Source organism: Pelmatolapia mariae, linkage group LG18 (genome assembly GCF_036321145.2).
Source record: "Pelmatolapia mariae isolate MD_Pm_ZW linkage group LG18, Pm_UMD_F_2, whole genome shotgun sequence".
NCBI classification, from domain to species: domain Eukaryota; kingdom Metazoa; phylum Chordata; class Actinopteri; order Cichliformes; family Cichlidae; genus Pelmatolapia; species Pelmatolapia mariae.
Genome location: NC_086243.1, coordinates 30,860,621 through 30,884,686, shown reverse-complemented (window position 1 = coordinate 30,884,686; position 24,066 = coordinate 30,860,621). Strand labels below are relative to the sequence as shown.

At 41.5% G+C, this 24,066-nt stretch overlaps 1 protein-coding gene across 1 annotated transcript; it reads right to left on the bottom strand.

The window, feature by feature from the left end:
- Positions 1-3,229: 3,229 nt before the first annotated feature.
- On the bottom strand, positions 3,230-12,854 carry LOC134616188 (E3 ubiquitin-protein ligase TRIM47-like). Its single transcript, XM_063460918.1, has 4 exons — positions 12,791-12,854; positions 12,318-12,394; positions 9,066-10,904; positions 3,230-4,516 (listed from the first exon to the last, which is right to left on the bottom strand). The coding sequence occupies exons 3-4, from the start codon at positions 10,719-10,721 to the stop codon at positions 3,230-3,232; spliced, it is 2,943 nt and encodes a 980-aa protein (XP_063316988.1). The 5' UTR covers positions 10,722-10,904; positions 12,318-12,394; positions 12,791-12,854.
- Positions 12,855-24,066: the final 11,212 nt, after the last annotated feature.

Here is a 24,066-nt window from a genome sequence, read left to right as displayed (position 1 = left end):
GACACACACAGTGATATTTGAGAAGTGAAATGAAGTTTATTGGATTTACAGAAAGTGTGCAATAAATGTTTAAACAAAACCAGGCAGGTGCATAAATTTGGGCACTGTTGTCATTTTATTGATTCCAAAACCTTTAGAACTAATTATTGGAACTAAAATTGGCTTGGTAAGCTCAGTGACCCCTGACCTACCTACATACACATGTGAATCCAATAATGAGAAAGAGTATTTAAGGGGGTCAAGTGTAAGTTTCCCTTCTCTTTTAATTTTCTCTGAAGAGTAGCAACATGGGGGTCTGAAAACAACTCTCAAATGACCTGAAGACAAAGACTGTTCACCATCATGGTTTAGGGGAAGGATACAGAAAGCTGTCTCAGAGATTTAGGCTGTCTGTTTCCACAGTTAGGAACATATTGAGAAAATGGAAGACCACAGGCTCAGTTCAAGTTAAGGCTCGAAGTGCAGACCAAGAAAAATCTCGGATAGACAGAAGCGACGAACGGTGAGAAGAGTCAGAGTCAACCCACAGACCAGCACCAAAGACCTACAACCTCATCTTGCAGCAGATGGAGTCACTGTGCATCGTTCAACCATTCGGCGCACTTTACACAAGGAGATGCTGTATGCGAGAGTGATGCAGAGGAAGCCTTTTCTCCGCCCACAGCACAAACAGAGCCGCTTGAGGTTTGCTAAAGCACATTTGGACAAGCCAGCTTCATTCTGGAATAAGGTGCTGTGGGCTGATGAAACTAAAATTGAGTTATTTGGGCATAACAAGGGGCGTCATGCATGAAGGAAAAAGAACACAGCATTCCAAGAAAAACACCTGCTACCTACAGTAAAATGTGGTGGTGGTTCCATCATGCTGTGGGGCTGTGTGACCAGTGCAGGGACTGGGAATCTTGTCAAAGTTGAGGGACACATGGATTCCACTCAGTATCAGCAGATTCTGGAGACCAATGTCCAGGAATCAGTGACAAAGCTGAAGCTGCGCCGGGGCTGGATCTTTCAACAAGACAACGACCCGAAACACTGCTCAAAATCCACTAAGGCATTCATGCAGAGGAACAAGTACAACGTTCTGGAACGGCCATCTCAGTCCCCAGACCTGAAAATTATTGAAAATCTGTGGTGTGAGTTAAAGAGAGCTGTCCATGCTCGGAAGCCATCAAACCTGAATGAACTAGAGATGTTTTGTAAAGAGGAATGGTCCAAAATACCTTCAACCACAATCCAGACTCTCATTGGAACCTACAGGAAGCGTTTAGAGGCTGTAATTTCTGCAAAAGACGGATCTACTAAATATTGATTTCATTTCTTTTTTTGTGGTGCCCAAATTTATGCACCTGCCTGATTTAGTTTAAACATTTATTGCACACTTTCTGTAAATCCAATAAACTTCATTTCAACTCTCAAATATCACTGTGTCTCCTATATGATATATTTAACTGATGTTTTTTATTGTAACAACCAACGATTTATACAGGAAAATAATGACTATTAACAAGGTTGCCCAAACTTTTGCATCCCACTGTAATTTTACACAAAACACCAGTTTATGTTTAAATTATTTAAAATGTTCAGCAAACTTAATGTAGTTCTAATGAATAAAAATGCATTGTGTGATCCTCTTGGACTGAATCTGCGAGACTGTAAGATGAGCCCTCAGTTGTCATAAATCCAGTCCCACATCCACGACAACAAGAGAGATGTCCTCGATGTGGCATCATGCAGGAAAAAACACAAAGCACAAATAACATCACATGATGAGGCCTGTGGGTGGTTTAAACTGCTGGGAAGTGATGAAAGAACAGCACTTTATTTGAAGGATCAGTGGAGTTATTGCCCTCCTCTACAGAGCGATAGTTTCTCTACTTGAACACAAATGGCCTCCTTCTGTCTTTTGTCAAACAGCCTGACTGTTTCTCAGAATCTGTACATTGTCCTCAACACCGTATAACAACTTACTTATTCATGATTGAGAGTCCAGGCAGTCAGAAAAATGGAGGGATTTAAAGAGGAGACTTTGATTTTCAGTAGCCGAACGACTGAAGATTAAATTCACAAAGTGCCAAAACACAAAACAATAAAGTGTCTTTAAAGATGACTCAAAAACAGTTGTAGGAGCAGTTTTATGAACCGTGTTCTGTTAATATACTGAATAACCAGCAGCAACACTCTCAGTGTTTCCATCTGTGTTTATTTCCATCTTTACATGAAAAACATGATCTGAACAGTGAGAGTGATAATAGTGATAACTTCATGTAAACAAATGTACTCAGATTGTGTGGTATACTCTGATACTAACTTATTGTAAACATATACTGCTTAAGAGCAACACAGCAAATCAAAGAGTCACAACTATAAACATCCAATGATGAAACACACGTGATGCATTTAAAGTTTAATTGTAAAATATTCTCTATAATCTAAATTCGAGGAGAAAAACCATCAGAGGTGCAGCACGTGTATCATTTGGTGTTTGAAGCAGAAACAAAAGCAAAGAGTTAAAGGAAGACACATTTGAAAATGAAAACAAGACGTCACTGAGCAACAACCTGACAGAACGAGAGTCAACAGTTTACTATCAGAACTGAGGCTGATCATTAACAGGGAGCAGCAGGTAACAAGGTCATCAGCAGTGGAGGAAAGTATGGAAGTAATACTCAGCTTCATATTTTAAGATCCTCGAGTATCTTAGCTGCAGGTCTGGAACAATTTACATATGAAGTCATATTAAAAACATGAAAAGCTCCAATAACTCAAAGTTGGAACAAAAACATTTAAAGTTATCAAATGATGCACAGAGTTTATAGAACCGTACAAAACACGAAAAGAAAATTTGGCATCAGAACTGTTTTATATTTCCTCTCATCCATTTGTTTCCCTTTGCAAACCCACTGAAAATCTAACTCTACATAAAGCAGATCAAACCACTGAGACCACAAATTAAATTGCTGCTTCCACTTTGATGCATCGGTTTCAGGACTCTAATAACGTCATATATGAAAATATATCCTAAACTCTTCAGCTACCCAAAAAAAACAAAGACTAAATGGAGGTCATAGATGATGATGATGATGGTGTGGAGGAGGAGGTGAAATAAAGAGTCACTGTTGTCATAGAATACTGTGTCTCTAGATACTTGCAAGTCTTGAATACCACTTCTTATTCTTGAAATGTAACAATGATGATAAAAAGAAAAAAAAAATCTTGCAGGTCGTCTCATTTATGCTCCGAGCTCAATGAACTCTGCAGTGGCTTTGTGATATCCACTGAACCAAAGTCCAGCATAGAGCGGCTGATTGAATGTGGTCTGGACTCTGTGGAGGAGAGTCATGCTTTCAGAGACGCTGTAGAAAGCCAGGACACCTGCACTGTGATCCAGGTACACTCCGAGCCGGGAGGTCCACGGGCCCGAGACGGCTGTTTTCACGCTGTTGTGTATGAATTTGTAGCTGCTGCTGCAGTTACACTCCAGCGCCCAGGACTTGTCGTTGAATCCAAATGCGCACTCGGTCATGGACCCCTCTCTGCTGATATCTTTGTATGCCAGCGCCACTGTGACTCTCTTCCTGCACCACTCCACCTCCCAGTAATGACGCCCAGTCAGGCTCTGGTTACTCAGGACCTGCCTCCACCTAACGAATCTGTCCGGGTGAGTAGGATAAGACTGCTCCTCTCTCATTAATGTCGCTCTCCTGTTCCCCTCTGATAATGACAGCTGTGTGTTTGCGGTGTTGGGATCCAGCGTGATTTGGAATGAATATTTTAAGAAGTCAGGTCTGGTCTTTGACTCTACTTGTGGGTTTACATCAACCACGGGTGAAACATCCACCCAGGTGTCCCTCAGGATGTCCTGTACTTTAGCTCTGAGCTCTGACACAGCTGCTGTCACCTCCTCGAAGAACCTCAGAGGAAGGATTTTGGCTCTGGGTAACTCTGTAGGTGGATGAGTGAATGAAGGAAGGTGATGCAGAAACTGGATGTGATCCTCTGTGTGTGAGAGCTCCTCCAGTTCAGCGTCTTTCCTTTTCAGGTCAGTGATCTCCTGCTCCAGCTTCTCCTGAAGCTCTTTGATTCGATTCTGTTCGGCTTTCTGCAGGGATCTGATCCGATACATCACATCAAAGCTTCTTTTTTTGATCTGCTGGGTGAGTTGATCAAAAACGCTCCTGCTCTCCTTCAGCGCTTTATCAGCAGAGAGATTGATTTTCTCCACCTCCAGTTTAAGCAGCTTCATGTCCTTTTGTCTCGTCTCGATTCTCTGCTTGATTTTTTGTCTGCTTGACCCCAGCTCGGTCTGACCGTCACCGTTCATTCCCACATTAATTCCACTGTTCTTCAGCTCCTCCACCAACTCTGCTAACGTGGTGTTTGCTGCCTGGTCAGGCTGCGCTGTGAAGGACTTCCTGCACTTTGGGCAGCTGCAGGTGGCATTCCTGTCCTCCTTATCCCAGTGGGAATTAATGCAGTTGGTACAGTAGCTGTGACCACAGGAAACAGTCAGCGGATCCTTTAACAAATCCAAACAGATCAAACAACAGGTCTTTTTATCCAGAAGAACGCCTTTCTCTGCCATTTCTCCCCGTAAGTGTGGACAGCGTTGAGCAGAAACACGTGTCTGCGCTCCGATTCAAACCAAACCCTCCTCCTCTGGTTTCTGTTTAGCCGCCGATCTGCGTTTGAATGGAACCTTTCAGCTCACGCAGTCACGCGCTGGTTACACCCATCTTCACACTTGTAGATCAGCGACGGGGAGAGCGTGAAGACGAGCATGCGCAGAGCATGCGCAGTTAGCGCGGGAACGGTTTGTCTTAAAGTGTCTGTGAAGGTTCTCAGTCATCCAGGTCATCGTAGTCTAAGGAGCTTGGAAAGAAAAGCGTCTGGACTTCTTAAAGTTGCTTGAAGACGTTTCACCTCTCATCCGAGAAGCTTCTTCAGTTCTAAGGTCAAATGGCCGAGAGTCCCAGATTTAAACCCAGTGGGAGTATCCCCCCAAAGAGGGACAAAGGACCCCCTGGTGATCCTCTAATCACATGAGCCAAGGTGTGAAAGCGGGTGTGGGACCTAATCAGCCAGGGTTTCGGGTGAGCTCATTGTTAAACCTGGCCCCACCCTATCATGTGAATTCCTGAGGTCAGATGGCCCAGAATGTGAGTGGGCGTTAAGGCGTCTGGGAAGGGATCTCAAAACTTTGTCTTAAAGTGGCAGTTTCATTTTAAGATAAAATGAAAATAGAATTCACATCGTGAGAAGAGATGTTTAATTTATTTATTTTTTACTGTAAAACGGAAATATTAAAAAAGACGGAGGAAGAGGAAAGACAAAAAGTGTGAACACAAATGATTTTAAAGTTATAAAATCAGAATCACCTTTATTACCATGTATGTGGCAAAAACCTGTGCCAAAGTTGGCCTGCCTGTCACAACGCTGGCAGTTTTTCAGGCAACAGGCCCTCAGACAGGCAGCCAAAATCATCAGTGACCCCTCTCACATTCTTCACCCCGCATTTCAATGGCTCCTCTCTGAGCGACGCCTCCGCTGCATTTCCTGCAGGACTGAGAGGAGGAGAGCCACCTTTGTCCCCAAAGCCACCCTGCTTTTTAACTCCAGCCGATAAGACGATTTCCCACACCAGAAACATAAACTACACTACACTCTTTTTGTACTGCAGACACTTTACTCACTTTTAGTCACTATTTATTCAGCTATTCACTTTAATTTTTAAACTGTGTAATTTTAAAACTGTGTATAAACTGTATATTCAGTGTATTTATTATCCTACTCTTATTGCCTGTATCTGCCCTGTCCTTATCTTCAACGTCATGCTGCTCTGTTGTATCTTTATTGCCCCTTGGGGATAAAGAAAGTCTTTCTGATTCTGCGCACACATCCAAGGAAATGGGTTCTGTTTCTTTGCTTTTCAGTGAACAGACAACAACAACATGTATAACATATTTATGTGTACAAAGATACTGGAATAAATAATGGAGTAAATAAGGGATGGATAACTGGTTATTATGAATATAGAACTTTAGAATATAACTAGATTGGAACTTGATGACATACAAATATATCCATATTTCTGCTGAAGTGTTTGACCAGTAAGCATCCTGCAGGGGGGCTGTGATGTCCTAGAGGGCGACAGGTCTGTAGTCATTTAACTCAGTGACAGAGGGGTTTTTTTTAGACCGGGATGATTGTGGAGTGCTTGAAGCAGGAGGGGACTTCACACAGGTCCAGGGATCTGCTGAAGATCTGTGTGATGATGGGAGCCAGCTGGTCAGCTCAGACTTTGGGGCAGGAGGGTGACACACTGTCTGTTACCTGTGTTTTGTCTGCTGAAGAGTTACCTCACATCTTCTTCACACCTATAAAGTGTAGATGGTGAGTCAGTAAGGAGGGGTGGGTGGTGGTGGGAAGTGGTTGGAGAGGGTGAGGGGTGTGAAAACGTGATTGTTAAATCTGCAGGGAAACATTCAGGTCTTTGGCCAGTTGATTGTTCTCCCTGGTGTGGGGGGATGGTCTCCTGTGGTTGGTGATATCCTGCAGTCCTCTCCACATCGAAGCAGGGTCGTTTCCTGAAAACTGTTCTCACCTTTTCAGTGTAGCACCTCTTTACTCTCTCTGCTTTTACACTGTGATTCTGACCTGTTCAGGATTCCTCCCCCACTTCTGTAGGCCTCCTTCTTGACCCGACGGATGTGTGGAAGGTTTGAGTTGGCACAGAAACTGATGGAGGATGTTACAGCATCGGTGAGATCATCAGGTCTGTAGCTGTGGCCTCAAAAACACTCCAGTCAGTGCTGTCAAAGCAGACCTGCAGTTCCAGTTTTGCCTCTTTTTGCCTATTTACTGTGTAGCATTGCTAAACATCAGGATAAATATAACCATATAAATAATAATAATAATGCTTTAACTATGTAAACTGATAGTAACACATAATTCATGTGTAAGCAGTGATGTGTTCATTAGTATGTACCAGCTCTACAGTAATATCATTATCAGAAGGATTGTTGAGTTAAAGGAAAAGATTAAATATGTGAAAAATAGAAAAACTGGAAATTCTGTTTATGTGACACTTTTAAAAGCATAGAGAAAATAAAGAGTACAAAATAAGCACATAAAGTGTACGTGTCCTCTTTAGGAAAATGAAAGTGATCTTTTTGTGAGAACACACATTAACAAACTGTAAAACCACCAGATGAGACCCTGAAACTCCAATGATGCTGATGGATGTGGCCCTCTGACCTCACACACAAATTTTAATCTGTTCATGAAAACAGAAGTGGGGTTATTTTTCACCACTGTTGTAGATGAAAGCTTTTTAAATGTTTATCATATTTTCTTGGTTAGAAAAGACCAGAGAATGACATAAAACACATGAGTTCAAAATATGCTGCTGGAGGTCAAAGGGCAAAGAGTCCTTAAGTCTCATGGGTGATAAATTTTAACAAGTCCTGGTTTTAAATTTGGATTTTCATTATTATTATTTTGTGTCTGAGTCACTTTTTATGGAGGCTTCTGTCCAAAGTGAAACGTCTGAAAGCTGAAGCTCTTCTTCACTGTTTTTAGTCAGCATTAAACAAAAGTGCATCAGAGTCAACATCTGGTACGAAATGAGACACAGCAGCTGATCAAATGATTTCATGTTGTGATCTTCAGACAAAATGATCATGAATAGAAATTAACGACAGCAGCCTCCAGCTGCTCTGTCGTCACCATTACTGTTTCATGATGTAGTTGTTCTACTGTAACTGACCTATTTTTCTCTTGTTGTGAAGAGTAATACTGTGGTTTTAAATGTGGCCCATATGGTGCATTTACAAAGCTGATGAGCTGCTGATGAAGTTTTTTTTCATTCAAGAGGAATAAAAGGGTTAGATCTGTAACTTTCTTTAGTAAAGTTAGAGAGCCAAGCTAAATGAAAGGGTTTGACTCAGCCAGTCACATTTTTAACAGGTGCTATGAAAATGTTAAAGTCAGGAACAAAGTGAAATTACAAGGACAACAAAAGGTGTGAAAAAACACATTTTTGTGTATTATTGCAATCACCCCCAGAGAGGCACTGCAGATAACATATTTAAAGAGTCCTCATAGTCATTTTATGAGATTTTTACTGTTCATGTTAAACCGTGGTGTTTGCTGATACAGTGCCCCCTGCTGTTTGTTCTCATCAACAGTCCTGCTGTTTTTAATGAAATGGGCTGAAGCTGAAGGGAAAGCTTCTACAGTGTTAGTCAATTATTTAGTTTGGAGCTGTATCATTTAACTAATGATGCTTTGATCCAGTTTACCATGATCTATGACACAATGCACTTTATGATAAAGGCTTTATTCAGCCTAAAAACATGGCAGAATGTAAAACATGTGGACAAACTGAGCTGAGGTGCTTTAACCTCCTCTACATCCCTGTTAGCAGGATGAAGGCGCCCTCTTGTGTTGTGCATCACTTTCAGATTTCACTTGTTAACCTGCAGGAAGACAAAACTTCACTGAGCCTTCAGCAGCTTCAACATCATCAGTAAAGACAGATTTAAATATGTGTAATATCACACTGTGTCAGTTTGTTCACAGGAGTCACAACCTGTAACACTGATGCTGCATTCAAGGACCATTACAAACATCTGAAAGGACTTAAAAAAACATCAAGACAGAAGAAAAGACTTTGTTCAAAGTCTGATTTATAGTTAAACCTTCCAGTTTATTCACACAATAAAACATCAACACAATATATGAATTCATTCATTAAAATCAGTTTTTCCTCATTTGTTTGATGATTTTGGCAACAAACAAACACACGCTCTGCTATACTCTAAGAGAAATAGACATTTTTATATAGAAATATTGAAAAAAAATTTAGAGGATAGAGAAGTTTACATTTTCATGTGGAGAAATATTGTAAATAAAAATGATGAGCAGTGATAGCCTCCATAAACAATCACAGGAAAGATCTCCTTTCCTGTGACTGACAGCTGATCTCTGTGCAGAAATGATGGAGAGAAAATAAAATGAAACTAAAATACAGATTTAAAACCCACAATATGAAAGACTTCAGTCTATTTCACTTTAATCAACTCGGCAAAGTCTCCAAGTACAGCATGGTAAAACATCAGTCCAGCACAGAGCGGCTGAGTGAATGTGGTCTGGACTCTGTGGAGGAGAGTCATGGTTTCAGAGACGCTGTAGAAGGACAAAATACCTGCTCTGTGATCCAGGTACACTCCTACTCTGGAGGAACGAGGACCTGAGACATGAGTTTGGATGTTGTTGTACCAAAATGTATAACTGCTTTTGTTACAATCTAATGACCAAGATTTGTCATTACATCCAAATACACATTGAATCACACTCCCTTTTCTGCTGATATTCTTGTATGTGACTGCTACATCAACTCTCCCTCTCCACTCCACCTCCCAGTAACAATGTCCAGTCAGACTCTCTCTACTCAGGACCTGTTTATACAAAGTGAATCTGTCTGGATGATCAGAATAATGTTTTTGTTTCATTAAGGTTGCTTTTCTGTTCCCCTCTGACAATAACAGCTCTTCGTGTGCTGTGTTTGGATCCAGTGTGATTGCCTTTGAATATTTTAAGAATCCAGCTCTGGTCTTTGGCTCTGGTTGTGGATCTGACAGTAAAACATCCACTTCAGTGACTGTCAGTGAGATGTTTGTCCATTCCTCTCTCAGAATGTCCTGTAGTTTATCTCTGACCTCTGACACAGCTGCTGTCACATCCTCAAAGTAGCTCAGAGGACGGATATTGATGCTGGATGAGTCTGTAGACTCACTGAGTGCTGACAGTGAGGGGTAGTTGTGTAGAAACTGGATGTGATCCTCTGTGTGTGAGAGCTGCTTCAGCTCAGCATCTTTCCTCTTCAGCTCAGTGATCTCCTGCTCCAGCTTCTCCTGGAGCTCTTTGACTCGACTCACTTCAGTTTCCTGCTGGGATCTGATCTGCTGCTTCACATCAGAGCTTCTTTTCTGGATGAGATGGATCAGCTCAGTGAAGATCTTCTCACTGTGCTCCACTGTTTGATCAGCAGACTGATTGATGGCCTCCACCTCCTGTTGAAGCAGCTTCACATCTTTCTCTCTGTCCTGGATTCTCTGCTGGATGTTTTGTCGACTCACCTCCAGCTCTCTCTGCCTCTCAGTCCTTTCTGCTGCAGCTGAGACTGTGTCGTGGCCTTTATGTTCATCCACAGAGCAGAGATAACAGATACTCTGCTGATCAGTACGGCAGAACATCTTCATCACCTCATCATGACGAGAGCAGATGTTCTCCTGGAGCTTCTTGGAGGGATCTACCAGCTTGTGTTTCTTTAATGGAGCTACTTCATAATGAGTCTGAAGGTGTTTCTCACAGTAAGATGCCAGACAGACTAAACAGGACTTAAAGGCTTTCATTTTTCTTCCAGTGCAGACATCACAGGCCACATCTTCAGGTCCAGCATAGCAGTGATCAGCAGGAGCAGCTTGGAGTCCAGTCTTCTTCAGCTCCTCCACTAAATCTGCTAACATATTGTTTTTCACCAGGACAGGCCTCGCTGTGAACGCCTGTCTGCACTGAGGGCAGCTGTAGATTTTCCTGTTTTCCTCTGTATCCCAGTGGGTTTTAATACAGTTCATGCAGTAGCTGTGTCCACAGGGAATAGTCACCGGATCCTTCAGTAGATCCAAACAGACTGAACAGCAGAATTTTGTTTGATCCATTTGCTGTGTCGTTTCAACGTCTCTCAGTGACTGTCAGACAGTTTGACTTTCTCTGAACAGAAACAACCTCTGTGCTCTGAAGGGAAACAGATCTCTGCTCTTGTTCACCTCCTACAGGAAATGAGGCTCACCAGCAACTGCATTTACACCATGTTGTTTAGACCCATCCTGATACAGACAGATCTGTGAAGGGAGGCAACAACAAGTCATAAAATGCTTATTTCATCAGTGCCAGGGTTTGTTATGTTTGATTTACAATATGCAGTTAAAACTGTGACCTAGCTAACCTTGTTAACTAGTGACTTAGCCTATATGAAATGCCTTGTGGCGATAATTTATGTAAGGTAAAACTTTATTGGTATAGTACCTTTTGAGATAATAAAGCGCTCCCTGATAACGATGGTTACACCCTTGTGCACAGGTGTCAAAACTCCAGTCCTTGAGGTCCTGAAACTTTTATACGTGTCCCTGCTCCAACACACCTGAATAAAATTAGATCAATTAGCAAGAGACCATAGAACCTGACTGCATGCTGAGGTGGCAATTCAGCCATTTGATTCATGTTATAGCAGCTCATGAATGAACGTGGCACAATCAAAGCATTTTTATTGTGGAAGTACATTTTTCCAATTCATTTACTTAAAACTAGAAAATGCATTTTCTGAAATAATTGCTGAATGTTAAGTTAAAAATGTTGAGGTTTAGGGGTTCCCACCTCAGCACGTAGTCAAGACTCTTGCTAATGACCTACTCATTTTATTCAGGTGTGTTACAGCAGGGACACATGTGAAACTTTCAGGACTTTGACACCCCTGCCCTTGCGGATTAAACAGGATGGATTTTGTATCATAAGACGGGACAAAACAGCTGATAAATTTTTTACACTATTAACTCATTTAAACAAGGCATTTTGTAGAGGGTACAGCAGCCATGGCAGTTTTTCTTGAAACAACTGTAATCTCACATGTTGACTTTTTCTCAAAAAAAGGCATGGGAACAACTGTCTACAATAAATCAAACATATGTTTTACTCATTATGTAAGAATTGTTATACCAGTGCCAAGTAGGGCTGCCACAAATGATGATTTTGATCGTCGACTAGTCACCGATTATTTTTGCGATTAGTTGACTGATCAGGTCATGCATCCATTGGACACACAGCTTACTGCACTAGCATGACCCATCCTCCAAATCCGGGGAAAAGGACGACGCATTTGTCGGAGTCTTCGAAATGGACAGCCTTCGTCGCGTCGCTGTAACGTAATCAGCCTACAAAGGATGGGGCCCCTGAATTTGGACACAGCTACGATGCCGGAGACTGCTTCTTCTTCTTTTGCCTTTAACGGCAGCTGGGATCCTTGTACATGCAGTGCTGCCATCTTCTGTTTCAGTCCGTTATTACACTCTCAGCCCTACTGCTTATTACTGTGTCTTTCAGGGTCTTACAAAGCTTCAAACGACGTGTCGACTATTAAATTAGTGGTCTCCGATTTTGATAATCGACGTAATAATGACTAGTCGACTAATCTTGGCAGCCCCAATGCCAAGTGTACTGTGGTGTAAAAAAGTCATTAACTGTATGCTTGCTTCACCTACCTTTAGTATTTTAGTTTCCTAACTGTACATCCAAAGCTTGTCTCACTGCAGCTGTATTGCGCAGTTATGTTACACCCCTGAAAACAGAGGGGAAAGAATTATAAGAGTGATTTTAAAGTGATTCTCTCATGCAGTAGTTTAATGCAATGAAAAATGAACAAAGGTAATTTACATTGCGTACTGCTCAAAGTCACACAGTGGAAGAAAGAGCTACTTAATAACCCAAAAATAACAATTGAGTGCTTACTATTTGTATCTGAACATGTTTCCTTACAAAATAGATAACAAAAGACACGTTTGTAGCTCCTGCCGTTAGCTTAATGGCAATTGTCCAACTGAGGCTCAAAACCGCGGTCTACCCACTAAAAATCTATAATAAAATGTTTCTGAAGCTCACAAAATAACGAAAGACTACCTATAAAATATCTTAGCAACGTACAGAGTATAAAATATCATGTTTTGATCACCATTACCTTAAAACACGGGGGAAAGAATGACGAGGGTGATTTTGAGATGCTTCTCTTCTGCAGTAGTTTTGTAATGAGGAGAGAGAGCGCGAAAGCCCCCTAGTGGAGAATGAAGCCACTACCAATCGATCCCAGAAAAGACTTACTAGCCGATTACTGATGTACAGATCGCAGTTCTCTTGAATCAAATGACAACCATTAATGCAACATGAAAAATAACCAATTTAAAACAATTTCGTAGTATATTTACATTGTTTTCATACTTATGAATTTGTATTAACTGTGTGCCTTCTTTTTTTTTTTTTTACTGTCAGCTCTTTTAGTACGAAATCAACTTATGAATAACAGCTGTATGGAGTCTTTTGGTACTGCTAAGGGGCTATAAGGGTAGTTTTCCACCCTGTCACAGTTACAGCAGCACTTTGTATCATCCACAGTCTTGTATAATTTTGGTGCATTGTTGTATTTGTTGGTTATATTTAAAAAAAAATTGAAAACAAAAAAAACCCTTTTGTTATTCGTGAATGTATTTTATTGTATTTATTACCAGTGCAAATAATTCAATTATTCATAATGGACACTCCAGTTTACAAAAAACTTTAAAGAATTTAAAATTGAACAAATTATAGATAAAAAGATCAAAACTAGCCATTTAAATCCTGCCTCAGTTTTTGTAGCAAATCTTAAAAAGAATATTCAACATAAAAATGTAAACACAGCTGCAGATATTTTCTTATAGCAGAACATCTTCATCACCTCATCATAACCGGACTTGAAGGCTTTCATTTTTCTTCCAGTGCAGACATCACAGGCCACATCTTCAGGTCCAGCATGGAGTCCAGTCTTCTTCAGCTCCTCCACTAAATCTGCTTACATGGTGTTTTCCATCAGGACATAAATAGGCATTATATCCGGATCTGAAACAAATTAAAACAATGCTTTGAACACACTTCAGATCTGAAAAGGGAAAAAAACTCATGCTGGATATCTGAGCTGATATGAACTGAGTACTATGTTAGGAACCAAAGGATTTCACATCGTATGATGGAAGTGAAAACTGAATTGAACTGAATCTCCACCCAGGTCTCAAAAACATAATGTCTGGTGAGGTTTTTCAGGGGGGGTTATGATTAAAATGCAACACCACAACCTAGGGGAATTTCACCGCAAGAAATATAAAGATTGTAGTTTCAAAAAAGCCAAACAAATGATAACGCAGGCTCGAATACACTACTGATGCAGACTGGTTTCGATATCAAAATACTTTTATTCAATATATTTGTTAAAAACAAACAAACAAATACAAATAAAACAGAAGTTAAAACAAGTGCAGCATGAATCAGTATAAAGGTTGACTGTGAAGTAAAACAACCAAATATTGAGCTGGACTTACCAGTAGCTGAGGACCATGGGGAGAGAAAAGGAACACGTACAAACCAACCACCTATATACACAAGGTGGTGTAAAACAAACGAAATGTGGAAAACAACCCACTGGCATGAAGGGCCCACGGCTACTGGCTTATCCTACTTTTAAACCTCTAATAGGACACTTAGCACCAGGCTCATTGCTCACAGTCATAGAAGAAGAACTACTAAAATCTACTTCAAGCATATAAAAACATCACACATGCTTTTAAATCAAAGAAAATAAAAAATACACAAGTCAAATAGTAATTTACACTCCACAGGTGAATCGCATACACCAATGATGGTTGTTATAACTGATCCTAGCACAAACACACTAAAGGAATGCAGCATGGGGCCATCTGTGGCGACTGGAGCAAGTCAAACAGACAAATAGCAGATGTAAGCAGACACCAGCAAGACACACGGGAGAGAGATCCCTCGAACCCAACGACGTAGGCAAAACAGAAATATAAGAATCAGAATCAGAATCGTGTTCATTGGCCATGTATATGTGCAGACACATACAAGGAATTTGGTTCCGGTAGATGGTGACTCTCAAGCACAGCAATGTAAATCACACACACACACGCTGTGTGAAGCCTTGAGAAATGAACGTTTTGTGAACCACTTGGCTTGAAGACTCAACTGCTTCTAGGTGCACATGGCGTAAAGGCAGGAAGGGCACACACACAAGCTAGCTGCTAACCATCAAAAATGAATGCCTAACCCTGACCCTTACCCTAAACCTAACCATAACCTAATTGTAACCCTGACACTAAAACCAAATTTTGAGTCTCAAAAATGCCTTCAAACACGTGAGGACTGGGATTTTGGTCCCTGTGAGGCCTGTTTGTCCCCACGAGTATAGTAAACTACCAAGTTTTGGTCCCCACGAAGATGTTAATACCCGTCCACTCACTGACTGTCTCTCTCTCTCTCTCTCTCACTCTCTCTCTCACACACACACACACACACCAAATTAAGGATTGTACATTAATATATGTTATTGTGCTATCGGGACCATACTGAATTTAACCAGATAAATATTTGATATAGTGAGAGAAAGAGAGTAAATGGATGACAAACAGCCATTATAATTCATCATACATTGAGAGTAGCAGACAAATCAATAAAACACCTCTTCCAATTAATCTAATAATTCATTCAGTGTCCATCTGTTTGTTTTTTTATGAGCTTTGTTTGATTTGATAAGTATCTGAGGCTGAGACCACAGGACTGTAAAATCGAATAAATATTATGCTGAACAGTCCAAAAGATTCAATAATCTTTTAATCTTTTGGAAATTTTCCCAATTCCTACTAATGAATGTTATCTTGTTTCGGGATACTTAATACACACACATCTGCTTACCTGTATCTTTTGCTTGTTTCTCCTTTTCTGTTTTTTTCTAAACCGAGGACCTGATGGCTTTGACCTTTTCTTGTCCATCAGCAATTTTGCACTCCAGTATCAACACCTAATAGACCTACACCTTGTGGCCCCTAGAGACAAAGCACGTCCAAACTCCAAAACATGTACAAAACACAATGGAAGTGCTCCAGGATGCTAGGGGCAATGTTGGGCTTTGTACGTGATTTGTCTCTAGGGGCCACCGTATATACTTATATGTAAACATATATAAATAAAACCACAATTTTTTTTACATTAGTAATTCCTTTTGTGCATAATTTCATATTTTTGTTGATAATAAATTAATTAAAGCAACAAAACAACCTGAAGAGCCGGTTAGGAGCCGAAAGAGAGCCGAGCCAAAAGAGCTGGAATTCCCATCACTATTAAACATCTAAGTATTTGGTGGAATTTAAAGATAACGTAGAAAAAAAGAATCAGGCTGGAGTAGATCTGCTGCACTATGTCAGACACAGGAAACCTTCAGCTGGACGACCTGAATGAGCTGCAGGTATTCAGGTCACCTGTCGTCACTTTGAGTTGCACCAAAGGAGCTGGAATGGACTCTCAGTGTTTCCTGCTGATTATGCAAACGGTCATGACTTAGATTATACCGACTGTGCCTGAATGTATAACTTTAAACAGCTTCTTGGACATCTGTTCATTGGTTTACTTCATTTTTCTTGTTTTTATAAGTGAAAAAGGAATAGAGAAGCCCACCTGACACCACAGCTCGCTGACGTAGTGCCCGTGAGCCTCCCGGCCGTCCTTGTCCTCAGAGTGATGGAGGGAGCGGGCGTTTAGCGGATATCCTGGAGGGAGATTCTCGAGCAACACTTTAAACTTCTCGTCAGCCAGAGCCTGACTCAGGGTGAGAGAGAGGATGGGAGGAACTTGTCACGGCCGAATCAGGAAAACAGAGGCAAATGCAGACGGAGACACTTATAAACGTGATAACAACACTTTATTTATAAGCTGTGGAGCAACACTTAAAGGCAATCATGTACTGTGAACTGAGTCTCACAGACAACAATGATGCTAGGTTTAGCTAGTAAAACAGTGTGCTAGTGTAGCTGCAGACACTAGTTTGGATGGTAAGAAACTTAACAGGAGTGACATTATTGATATTTTACTATATACGCACCATTTTGGAAAAAGGAAAGCTCAGTGGTGGAATCAAATATGACATTTCAGTCAAAATTCAAGGTATTTATTTCTATTTCATATCATTTATGACCCCTGTTTGAAAGCTTTAGTTATATTTAAGGACAATATCCCCAAAATAAAGTCAGAGATTTGATCCTTGTGTGTTTCAGATGTAATGAAGACAAACTGATGCAGTAAATATTATTTTATTGATGAGAAAACTGTGCAGTATGATTTACTAAAGATGGTGAAGATATGAGAGCATTAAACAGGCTGATGTTTGGGTAAGAGGCTCTAACAGGAGAGAGATGATACAGAAACATGACATCTTTATAAAATACTGACACACTTTATGAATGGACAACTTTGTATTTAAATGAGCTGCATACTTTTCCCACTGAAACCAGCACAATCCCACTGTGATGACAACAATATTTGAACTAAATATATTCTGGATAAATCAAAGCATTATCAAAGTTGTCCATGGTTCCCTTATTCTTCCTTCTTTCCCTATCAGATCCTGTCCTGCAGGATAAACAGCAGTGAGTGGTTCCCTGTATGCAGCTGTTACAGTTTGTGTTGGAGATACTTCTGCAAATACACAAAGCAAATATCGAGAAAGTGTTTTCAATGTTTTTATCAGTCCCTCAAATACAGAGAGCTGTCTGTTCTCCTCTGCATCTCTCAGCTGCTGCTGGCTCCTTTTCCTCCTCTTCCTCACACACTGTCCTGGATCTGTCCTGGTGTCTCATCAGGGGTGGAGAGCCTCCGTCTCCTCTCACCTTCTCAGTCTCTTCTGACTCTGGACACTTGCAGAAGGAAATCAACCACGGCAGTTAGCAACAAAAGCCGCAGAAGTTTATCAAATATCTGTTAACTTGCAGGATGAAAACAGTTTTCTCTTATAATCACAAAGACACACTTTATGTGTTTTAATCAGAGAAAGGAAAAACAGGACAGGATCCTGCAGAGTGTTGGTCTTCATAACAAAGGTGACAGACTCAGGTTGTTTGATATAAGCCTGACAAAAACAGCAGAGAAACAGGAGGAGGACTTCTCCATCTACTGTCTGTCTCATTATTAGTGGTTTATACAGGATGAGAGCTCTTTAAGGACAAACTGCAGCACAGGATGGTTGAGTCTGCGTCATCACCACAGTTCGCGGGCCAGATATTTGCTCAACCGTTTGCTCGGTGTTTCCTGAAACGTTTAAGTACGTTTGGCTTCACACCGACAAACAGACCCAGCTTCGGCAGAAACCTCAACTAACTAACCGACCAAAGAGCCGCGTTAAACGGCGATCTCACTAACGTCACGTAACTTAGCCGAAGGTTCGCTAAATGTGACTTTTTAAGACTTTTCATTATGCTAACGTTTGTGCCGCGGTATATTTGAAGTAAGATAAAAGCCCAGTGCTTACTTTGAGGAGTTTATTTCTGGACCGCTTCACTTCGACCGTCCACCACTTTTCCTTCAACCGTTGACTCACAGTGAATCCTGGGATATGGTGGCCAACTCAAATCTGCTGCTGCCCCGCTGTGAGCGTGCGCTAGAGGCTTTAATCCATGTGCGCGTGCGTTCTTTGTGACGTCACTTGCAGATCAAAGGAATTAGCTTTTGCTTTGATCCGTCAGCCACGTCACAGGCAGCGAAAGCCTTAAATAGGGGCTCTCGCACAGAAACATTACTGCTCATCTGTTTGCAAATGTTCAACAGTCGGCGTTCTTTAAAACAAGGAAATTATCCAGCTGTTCTCTCAAATCCAGAAAATCTAATGTGTGATACAACCATGTCAACACGTAGCGAAAATGAAAATTCAGTCGTGGTCACACCAGACCAGATTATGCCACCTATCAACAGGTGCTTCGAAAGGCTCTCTGGAGTTCAGTGGAGCATGATAGAAAGTGGCGCATGTGACTCGGGCGCCCAAGCGGTGCTCGCTGATATGATTTGTGAAATCATTCAGATCGCCTCTAGCAAAATCCTCAAAAATGCCCTTCCTGTTATTCAGGATCGCATGACGAAGGCAGATCCGGAGCCTTTAGATGCAGGGAAAATAAGCCTGTCCCTCGGAGACTCGATCTCAGCCGCCATCGCCAGCGCTCTTAACGTCCCGAAACAGCGACATGAGAGCGCTGACGAGCTGACACGGATGGTTGAGGAAGAGGTCTCCGAAAAGGTCAGCTCAACAGTCAAACTCATTACAGAAAGCCCCGATCTCCCGCAAGACCCCGCCGTTTATGTTAGCGGCAAATGTAGTAATATTAAAAAGCTGCACCGCATGGTTTGCCAAGCTGCCTCGTGCCTTAAAAGGGATGTAGCACGTAAGCTGCGCTGTCGGTGCGGGACAAGCGGGTCTGATTCCGGTACAGAAAATACGGATTCAAAGATGTCAGTGCAATCAGCAATCACAGAGATTTCTGTGATTCTGTCATCAAGGAGCTCAGATGGAGAGATGACAGATAAAGATGAGGATGAGGAAGAAACTGAGCTTCCAGCCAAATCAGCTCTAACAGAAAAGGACGAAATAAAACCAGCAGCAGGAAGCCAAAGTATCCGCGCTCCAACCCCAGTAAAAGTGGTTGCAGCTGACATCGTAAATGAGATATCTGGGAACATGGATTCAAGCAGTGAAGAGCTCTGTGAGAGGTGTAGCTTACCCAAACCTGCCTTTAATGCAGGATCAATTATCAACAAGCTGAGAGACTTCTTCTCCAGATGTTTGCCATCCACCTCTCACTCCGGGCTCAAAGCACGCAAACACCGCTTTTCCATGTTTGCGAAAAAACAGTTTGAAAAAATGAAAAAAGAGCTGAGAAAAGTAATAAAGGCAAACAGGAAATTTTTTGTTTGCCTAAAAAAAGTTTCCAAGTTCCCCAAGAGTGACACCGTGCCCTCGGATGAAAGTATGGTTTTCAACCTCCCAGGGTCAGTCCCAGAAGGTCCTCGTCCCCAGAGTACAGAGGCTCATCGAGCCCCTTCCCGAAACACACTGCTCCGTTACATACGTTCTTCTCCAGTCGACTTTGACGCCATTAGATCAGACGTTAATCAGTTATTTGAGAAATTAACAAAGAAAGAAGAACTCTTCATCATCCACAAAACAGTGGAAAACTTTAGAAATAGTGGGGGAACCAGAGATTTTACTGTGGAGTTAATAGGTAAAGTGTTTGATCTACTTATGACGGATCGACTGTATGAAATCCCCGAACCTCTAATGGGTAGATCAATCTCAGACACCGTCATCTCCAGGACTCCACAACCAGCACATGGCTCAAAGCGGCCCTTTTCTGCTGAAGTCCTCTATGTCCTCGTAGAAGACGCAGTAGAAAAGTTTGTACAAAAGCTTTTACTCTGGGTGGAAAACGAAGACAAAAATCAAATGATTGAGGATAAGGTTTCTGTGGCTTTGGAAGAAATCCAGAACTTCATTAAAAGAACAGGGACCCCAACAAAGGACACAAGCACAGATTCAGATGGCAGTGGAAGAGAATCTGTTCAATCACCTGTAACACCAAAATCTGATCAGACACCCCAGACACCAAAATCTGGGAGCATTACCCCAGAAAGATCCTCTCTGGAACCTGATCAGACACCCCGGACACCAAAACCTGGGAGCATTACCCCAGAAAAATCCTCTCTGGCACCTGATCAGACACCCCGGACACCAAAATCTGGGAGCATTACCCCAGAAAAATCCTCTCTGGCACCTGATCAGACACCCCGGACACCAAAATCTGGGAGCATTACCCCAGAAAAATTCTCTCTGGCACCTGATCAGACACCCCGGACACCAAAACCTGGGCGCATTACCCCAGAAAAATCCTCTCTGGCACCTGATCAGACACCCCGGACACCAAAACCTGGGAGCATTACCCCAGAAAGATCTTCTCCAGCACCTGATCAGACACCTCAAACAACAAAAACTGGGAGCATTTCTCCCCAAAAATGCTCTGCCAGTGTTTCAGGCGTTCTCAAGGATTCCTCTGAAATGTCAGAGATGAGTTCTGTATCAGTGTCATCTTCTGATGCTGAGAAAATTTCCAGTGATCTCGCTTGTATCCTCATGATGAGAGTCATCATAAAATCTAAATGTGAAACTCAACACTTTCTTTCCACGACCTCATCTACTACAGAAGAACTAAACGTGGTCATCAAACGTCTGGGAGATCTGATGCAGCCTGAACTCAGCAGCACAGAGTCTGCAACAAGTCTGATGAATGACAAGGAAAAGTTCATCAAGAAAATAGCCAAATGCCTCATCAAGGAATTTGGCTCCGCAGACAATGTGTTAAAGGCTGCAATGGCAAATGATTCGTCTTTTGATGAGGCTCTGGTAAAGCATCTAAAAATCCGCCTCGGAGTCATCCCCAGTCCTCCCAAAAAGTCCAAAATTTCCAGGTTTTTTTCAGCGTTGGGAAAAACTCTGCGAAAACCCTTTAGGTGGTTCACTAAAGCCAGAGATGATTAAAATGACCATCCTGGCTTTTCCCCACTGCCCTGCTTCTTTTAACATCTTGAAGCAGAATTTTAACACCAAATCCAAATTTTAACAACTGTAGTTCACGCCATCTTGTCTCCGTTTTGATTTCCATCCCCCCCAACCGGTCGCAGCGGATGGCCGCCCCTTCTGAGCCCGGTTCCGTTGGAAGTTTCTTCCTGTTAAAGGGAGTTTTTCTTCCCCACAGTCGCCTAGTGCTTGCTCAGAGGGGGATCATTTGATTGTTGGGGTTCTCTGTAGTACTGTAGGGTTTTGACCTTACAGTACAAACAGGGACTTTGTGATTTGGCGCTTAATTTTTAAAATATGTAATTTGGCATGAAATAAAAAAATTTAAATTAAAAATACATTCCAACTTTGTTTGTGTTTTTCTTCTGTTGTCAAATATGTAGAAAGTGTTGCACGTGTGATTTTAGTCATTTAGCATCAATATGTAGCCAACACATGTCTGTTTGTGATCATGCTGCATCTATTTTTGTCTGATTTGTGTCTTAGTTTAGTCAATTTACATCTATTTTGTGGCCCAATTATGTGGATCCTGTTTGACATTGCTATGTTTTGTCTTAATGCTTCACTTTGGTTGTTGATGTTTGTGCTCATTTTGATTCTAGATGTAGACCTGCCATCTGAAAATTAGCATCTCGCCCACTTGTAGCATTTTTTCTTTGGTCCAGGGGTTAACACATTTTTTAATTTCAAAAAGGGGAAATACCTCGGTTACTTTGCTACTGACCAAATAAATGATGATGATGATTGCAGGGGTTAGTACTGCTGCCTAGTAACAACATGATCAGCTGGTCCTCTTACTACTATAACTAAAGCTTTCACACAGGGGTCTTAAATGATATGAAATAGAAATAAATACCTTGAATTTTGACTGAAATGTCATATTTGATTCCACCACTGAGCTTTCCAAAATGGTTTGTATATAGTAAAATATCAATAATGTCACTCCTGTTACGTTTGTACCATCAAACTGAAATGAGACTAGTGTCAGCAGCTACATTAGCAAACTGTTTTACTAGCTAAACTTAGCATCATTGTTGTCTATGGGACTCAGCGCATGGCTGTAATGTTCTCCCATCACACGGAGCTGAAACGACAGTTTTCTCCGCTGAAAGTCAAACAAATTACATCAAATTAAGATTTTCTCTCTTTCTGTCCAACATGCTGTCCACTACCGCTGTAGGCCAGGCCCTCTGACCACCACCACCAGTATTGGGTAAAGTGTCTTGCCCAAGGACACAACGACCGAGACGGGGCTCGAACCAGTAACCTTCCGATTACAAGACGAACTGCCAACTCTTGAGCCACGATCGCCCACGCTTGTGGGGCATTAATGAGCAGCGTGTGGGCTCCACCGTCCTTCCAAGATGTCAGCATTATCTTCGAATGCTGAGAAAATGTCAGTGACCTCACCATCGTCCTCTATCCACAGTCATCTGGCCTGGTTCCTGTCAACAGGGAGTTTTTCCTTCTCACTGTCGCCAAAGTGATTGTTGGGTTTCTCTCTGTATGTATTATTGTAGGGTCTACCTTACAATATAAAGTCTTGAGGCGACAGCTGTTGGGATTTGGTTCTGTATAAATAAAGTTGAATTATTTTGGACCGCAAAATAAAATATTTAATAATAAAAATAATAGAATACTTGTTATTTAATTTGAAGGTATGGGCATTAGCCATTTTTAATTTCCATTTAGTCTTTTTAATTTTTAAATACTTTATGACCTAATATTTGTATTTATTTCATTTTGATTCTGAGGGTCCTGTAATGTTAAAAATAGACTTTTTTCAAATTCATTTGTTTCCTGGGTCATTATTTTAATTTGCTGTAGGACGAGACAACGGGGTGATAATCACAGGTTGGCAGACTGGAGCAGGTGAGGTACTGGAGCCTAGAACAGGAGGTCTGCCCACAGAACAGCGTGATGAGAGTTATTGAAATAATGGGTGACTAATCGATTAACCAAAGAAAAATTGGCTGATTTGTATCTACATATGTTTCACATGTGGACCCATGATGTGACTGGGAAAAAGCCTGTAGTGTAAGGTTTGATCTGGTAATTAAAACTAATTTCTAGAGCCACGCTACGACTTTTACTAGAAGATTGACCGTGACAGCTGAGGCCCGGGTGGCTGCCGGTTCAGGCCGCATGCTCCACAGCAAACCCGTGGGCTCTTTTCCCGTGTACGTGCCTCCATACCTGAAATCTGCTGATACTGCGAGAGAGGGGAAACAAGCCAATTTATGCCATTTTATTTGCTTTATTACATTTGAGATAGAAATTGAAAGAGTTCAGTAACAGAATGTGTGTAACAAACACATCAGAAGTAAAACGCTTTTTCCAAGTACACTCACTGGTTTTAGTTAAACATTAGTGATGTGTCAGTCGCAAACGAAAGCTGAATCTTTGAAGTGAACGACGCGAGCCTCTCTCGCACTTTTTTCCGCTTCACTCCGCACGCGAGCCTTGTGCTTTGCGCTGGGAAGAGGGGGGAGGGGCGGTAGTTACACTCGCAGTGGCACAGGAACAGAGCAGGAGGGAGAGAGAGAGAAAGCGACCCAGGGACAACAACGTCACATTAGAAAGGTATAGTAATCATCCACAACTATTTTCATTTGCGGATGATAAAGGATTCAGAAAGTTTATTCATGCAGGCCCATATGACAGAGAATATGCATCTTCTTTTTGTTTTCCTATTTTAATTTATATTTAATTGTGCTGTGGTTTGCAGTGTTTTGTGTTGTTTCACTTTAATTGTTTTTAAAAGAAAAAGCTGAAAATTTAAATAGTTAAAAGTTGAAACGTAAATA

What these genes read in the sequence shown, in the direction of transcription:
- LOC134616188 (XM_063460918.1), bottom strand. Translation starts at nt 10,721, where the DNA reads ATGGATCAAACAAAATTCTGCTGTTCAGTCTGTTTGGATCTACTGAAG. An exon ending in CCGAGTTGATTAAAGTGAAA is followed by an intron (nt 4,517 to 9,065) that starts TAGACTGAAGTC and finishes GATTTGTTAAAG; the next exon opens with GATCCGCTGACTGTTTCCTG.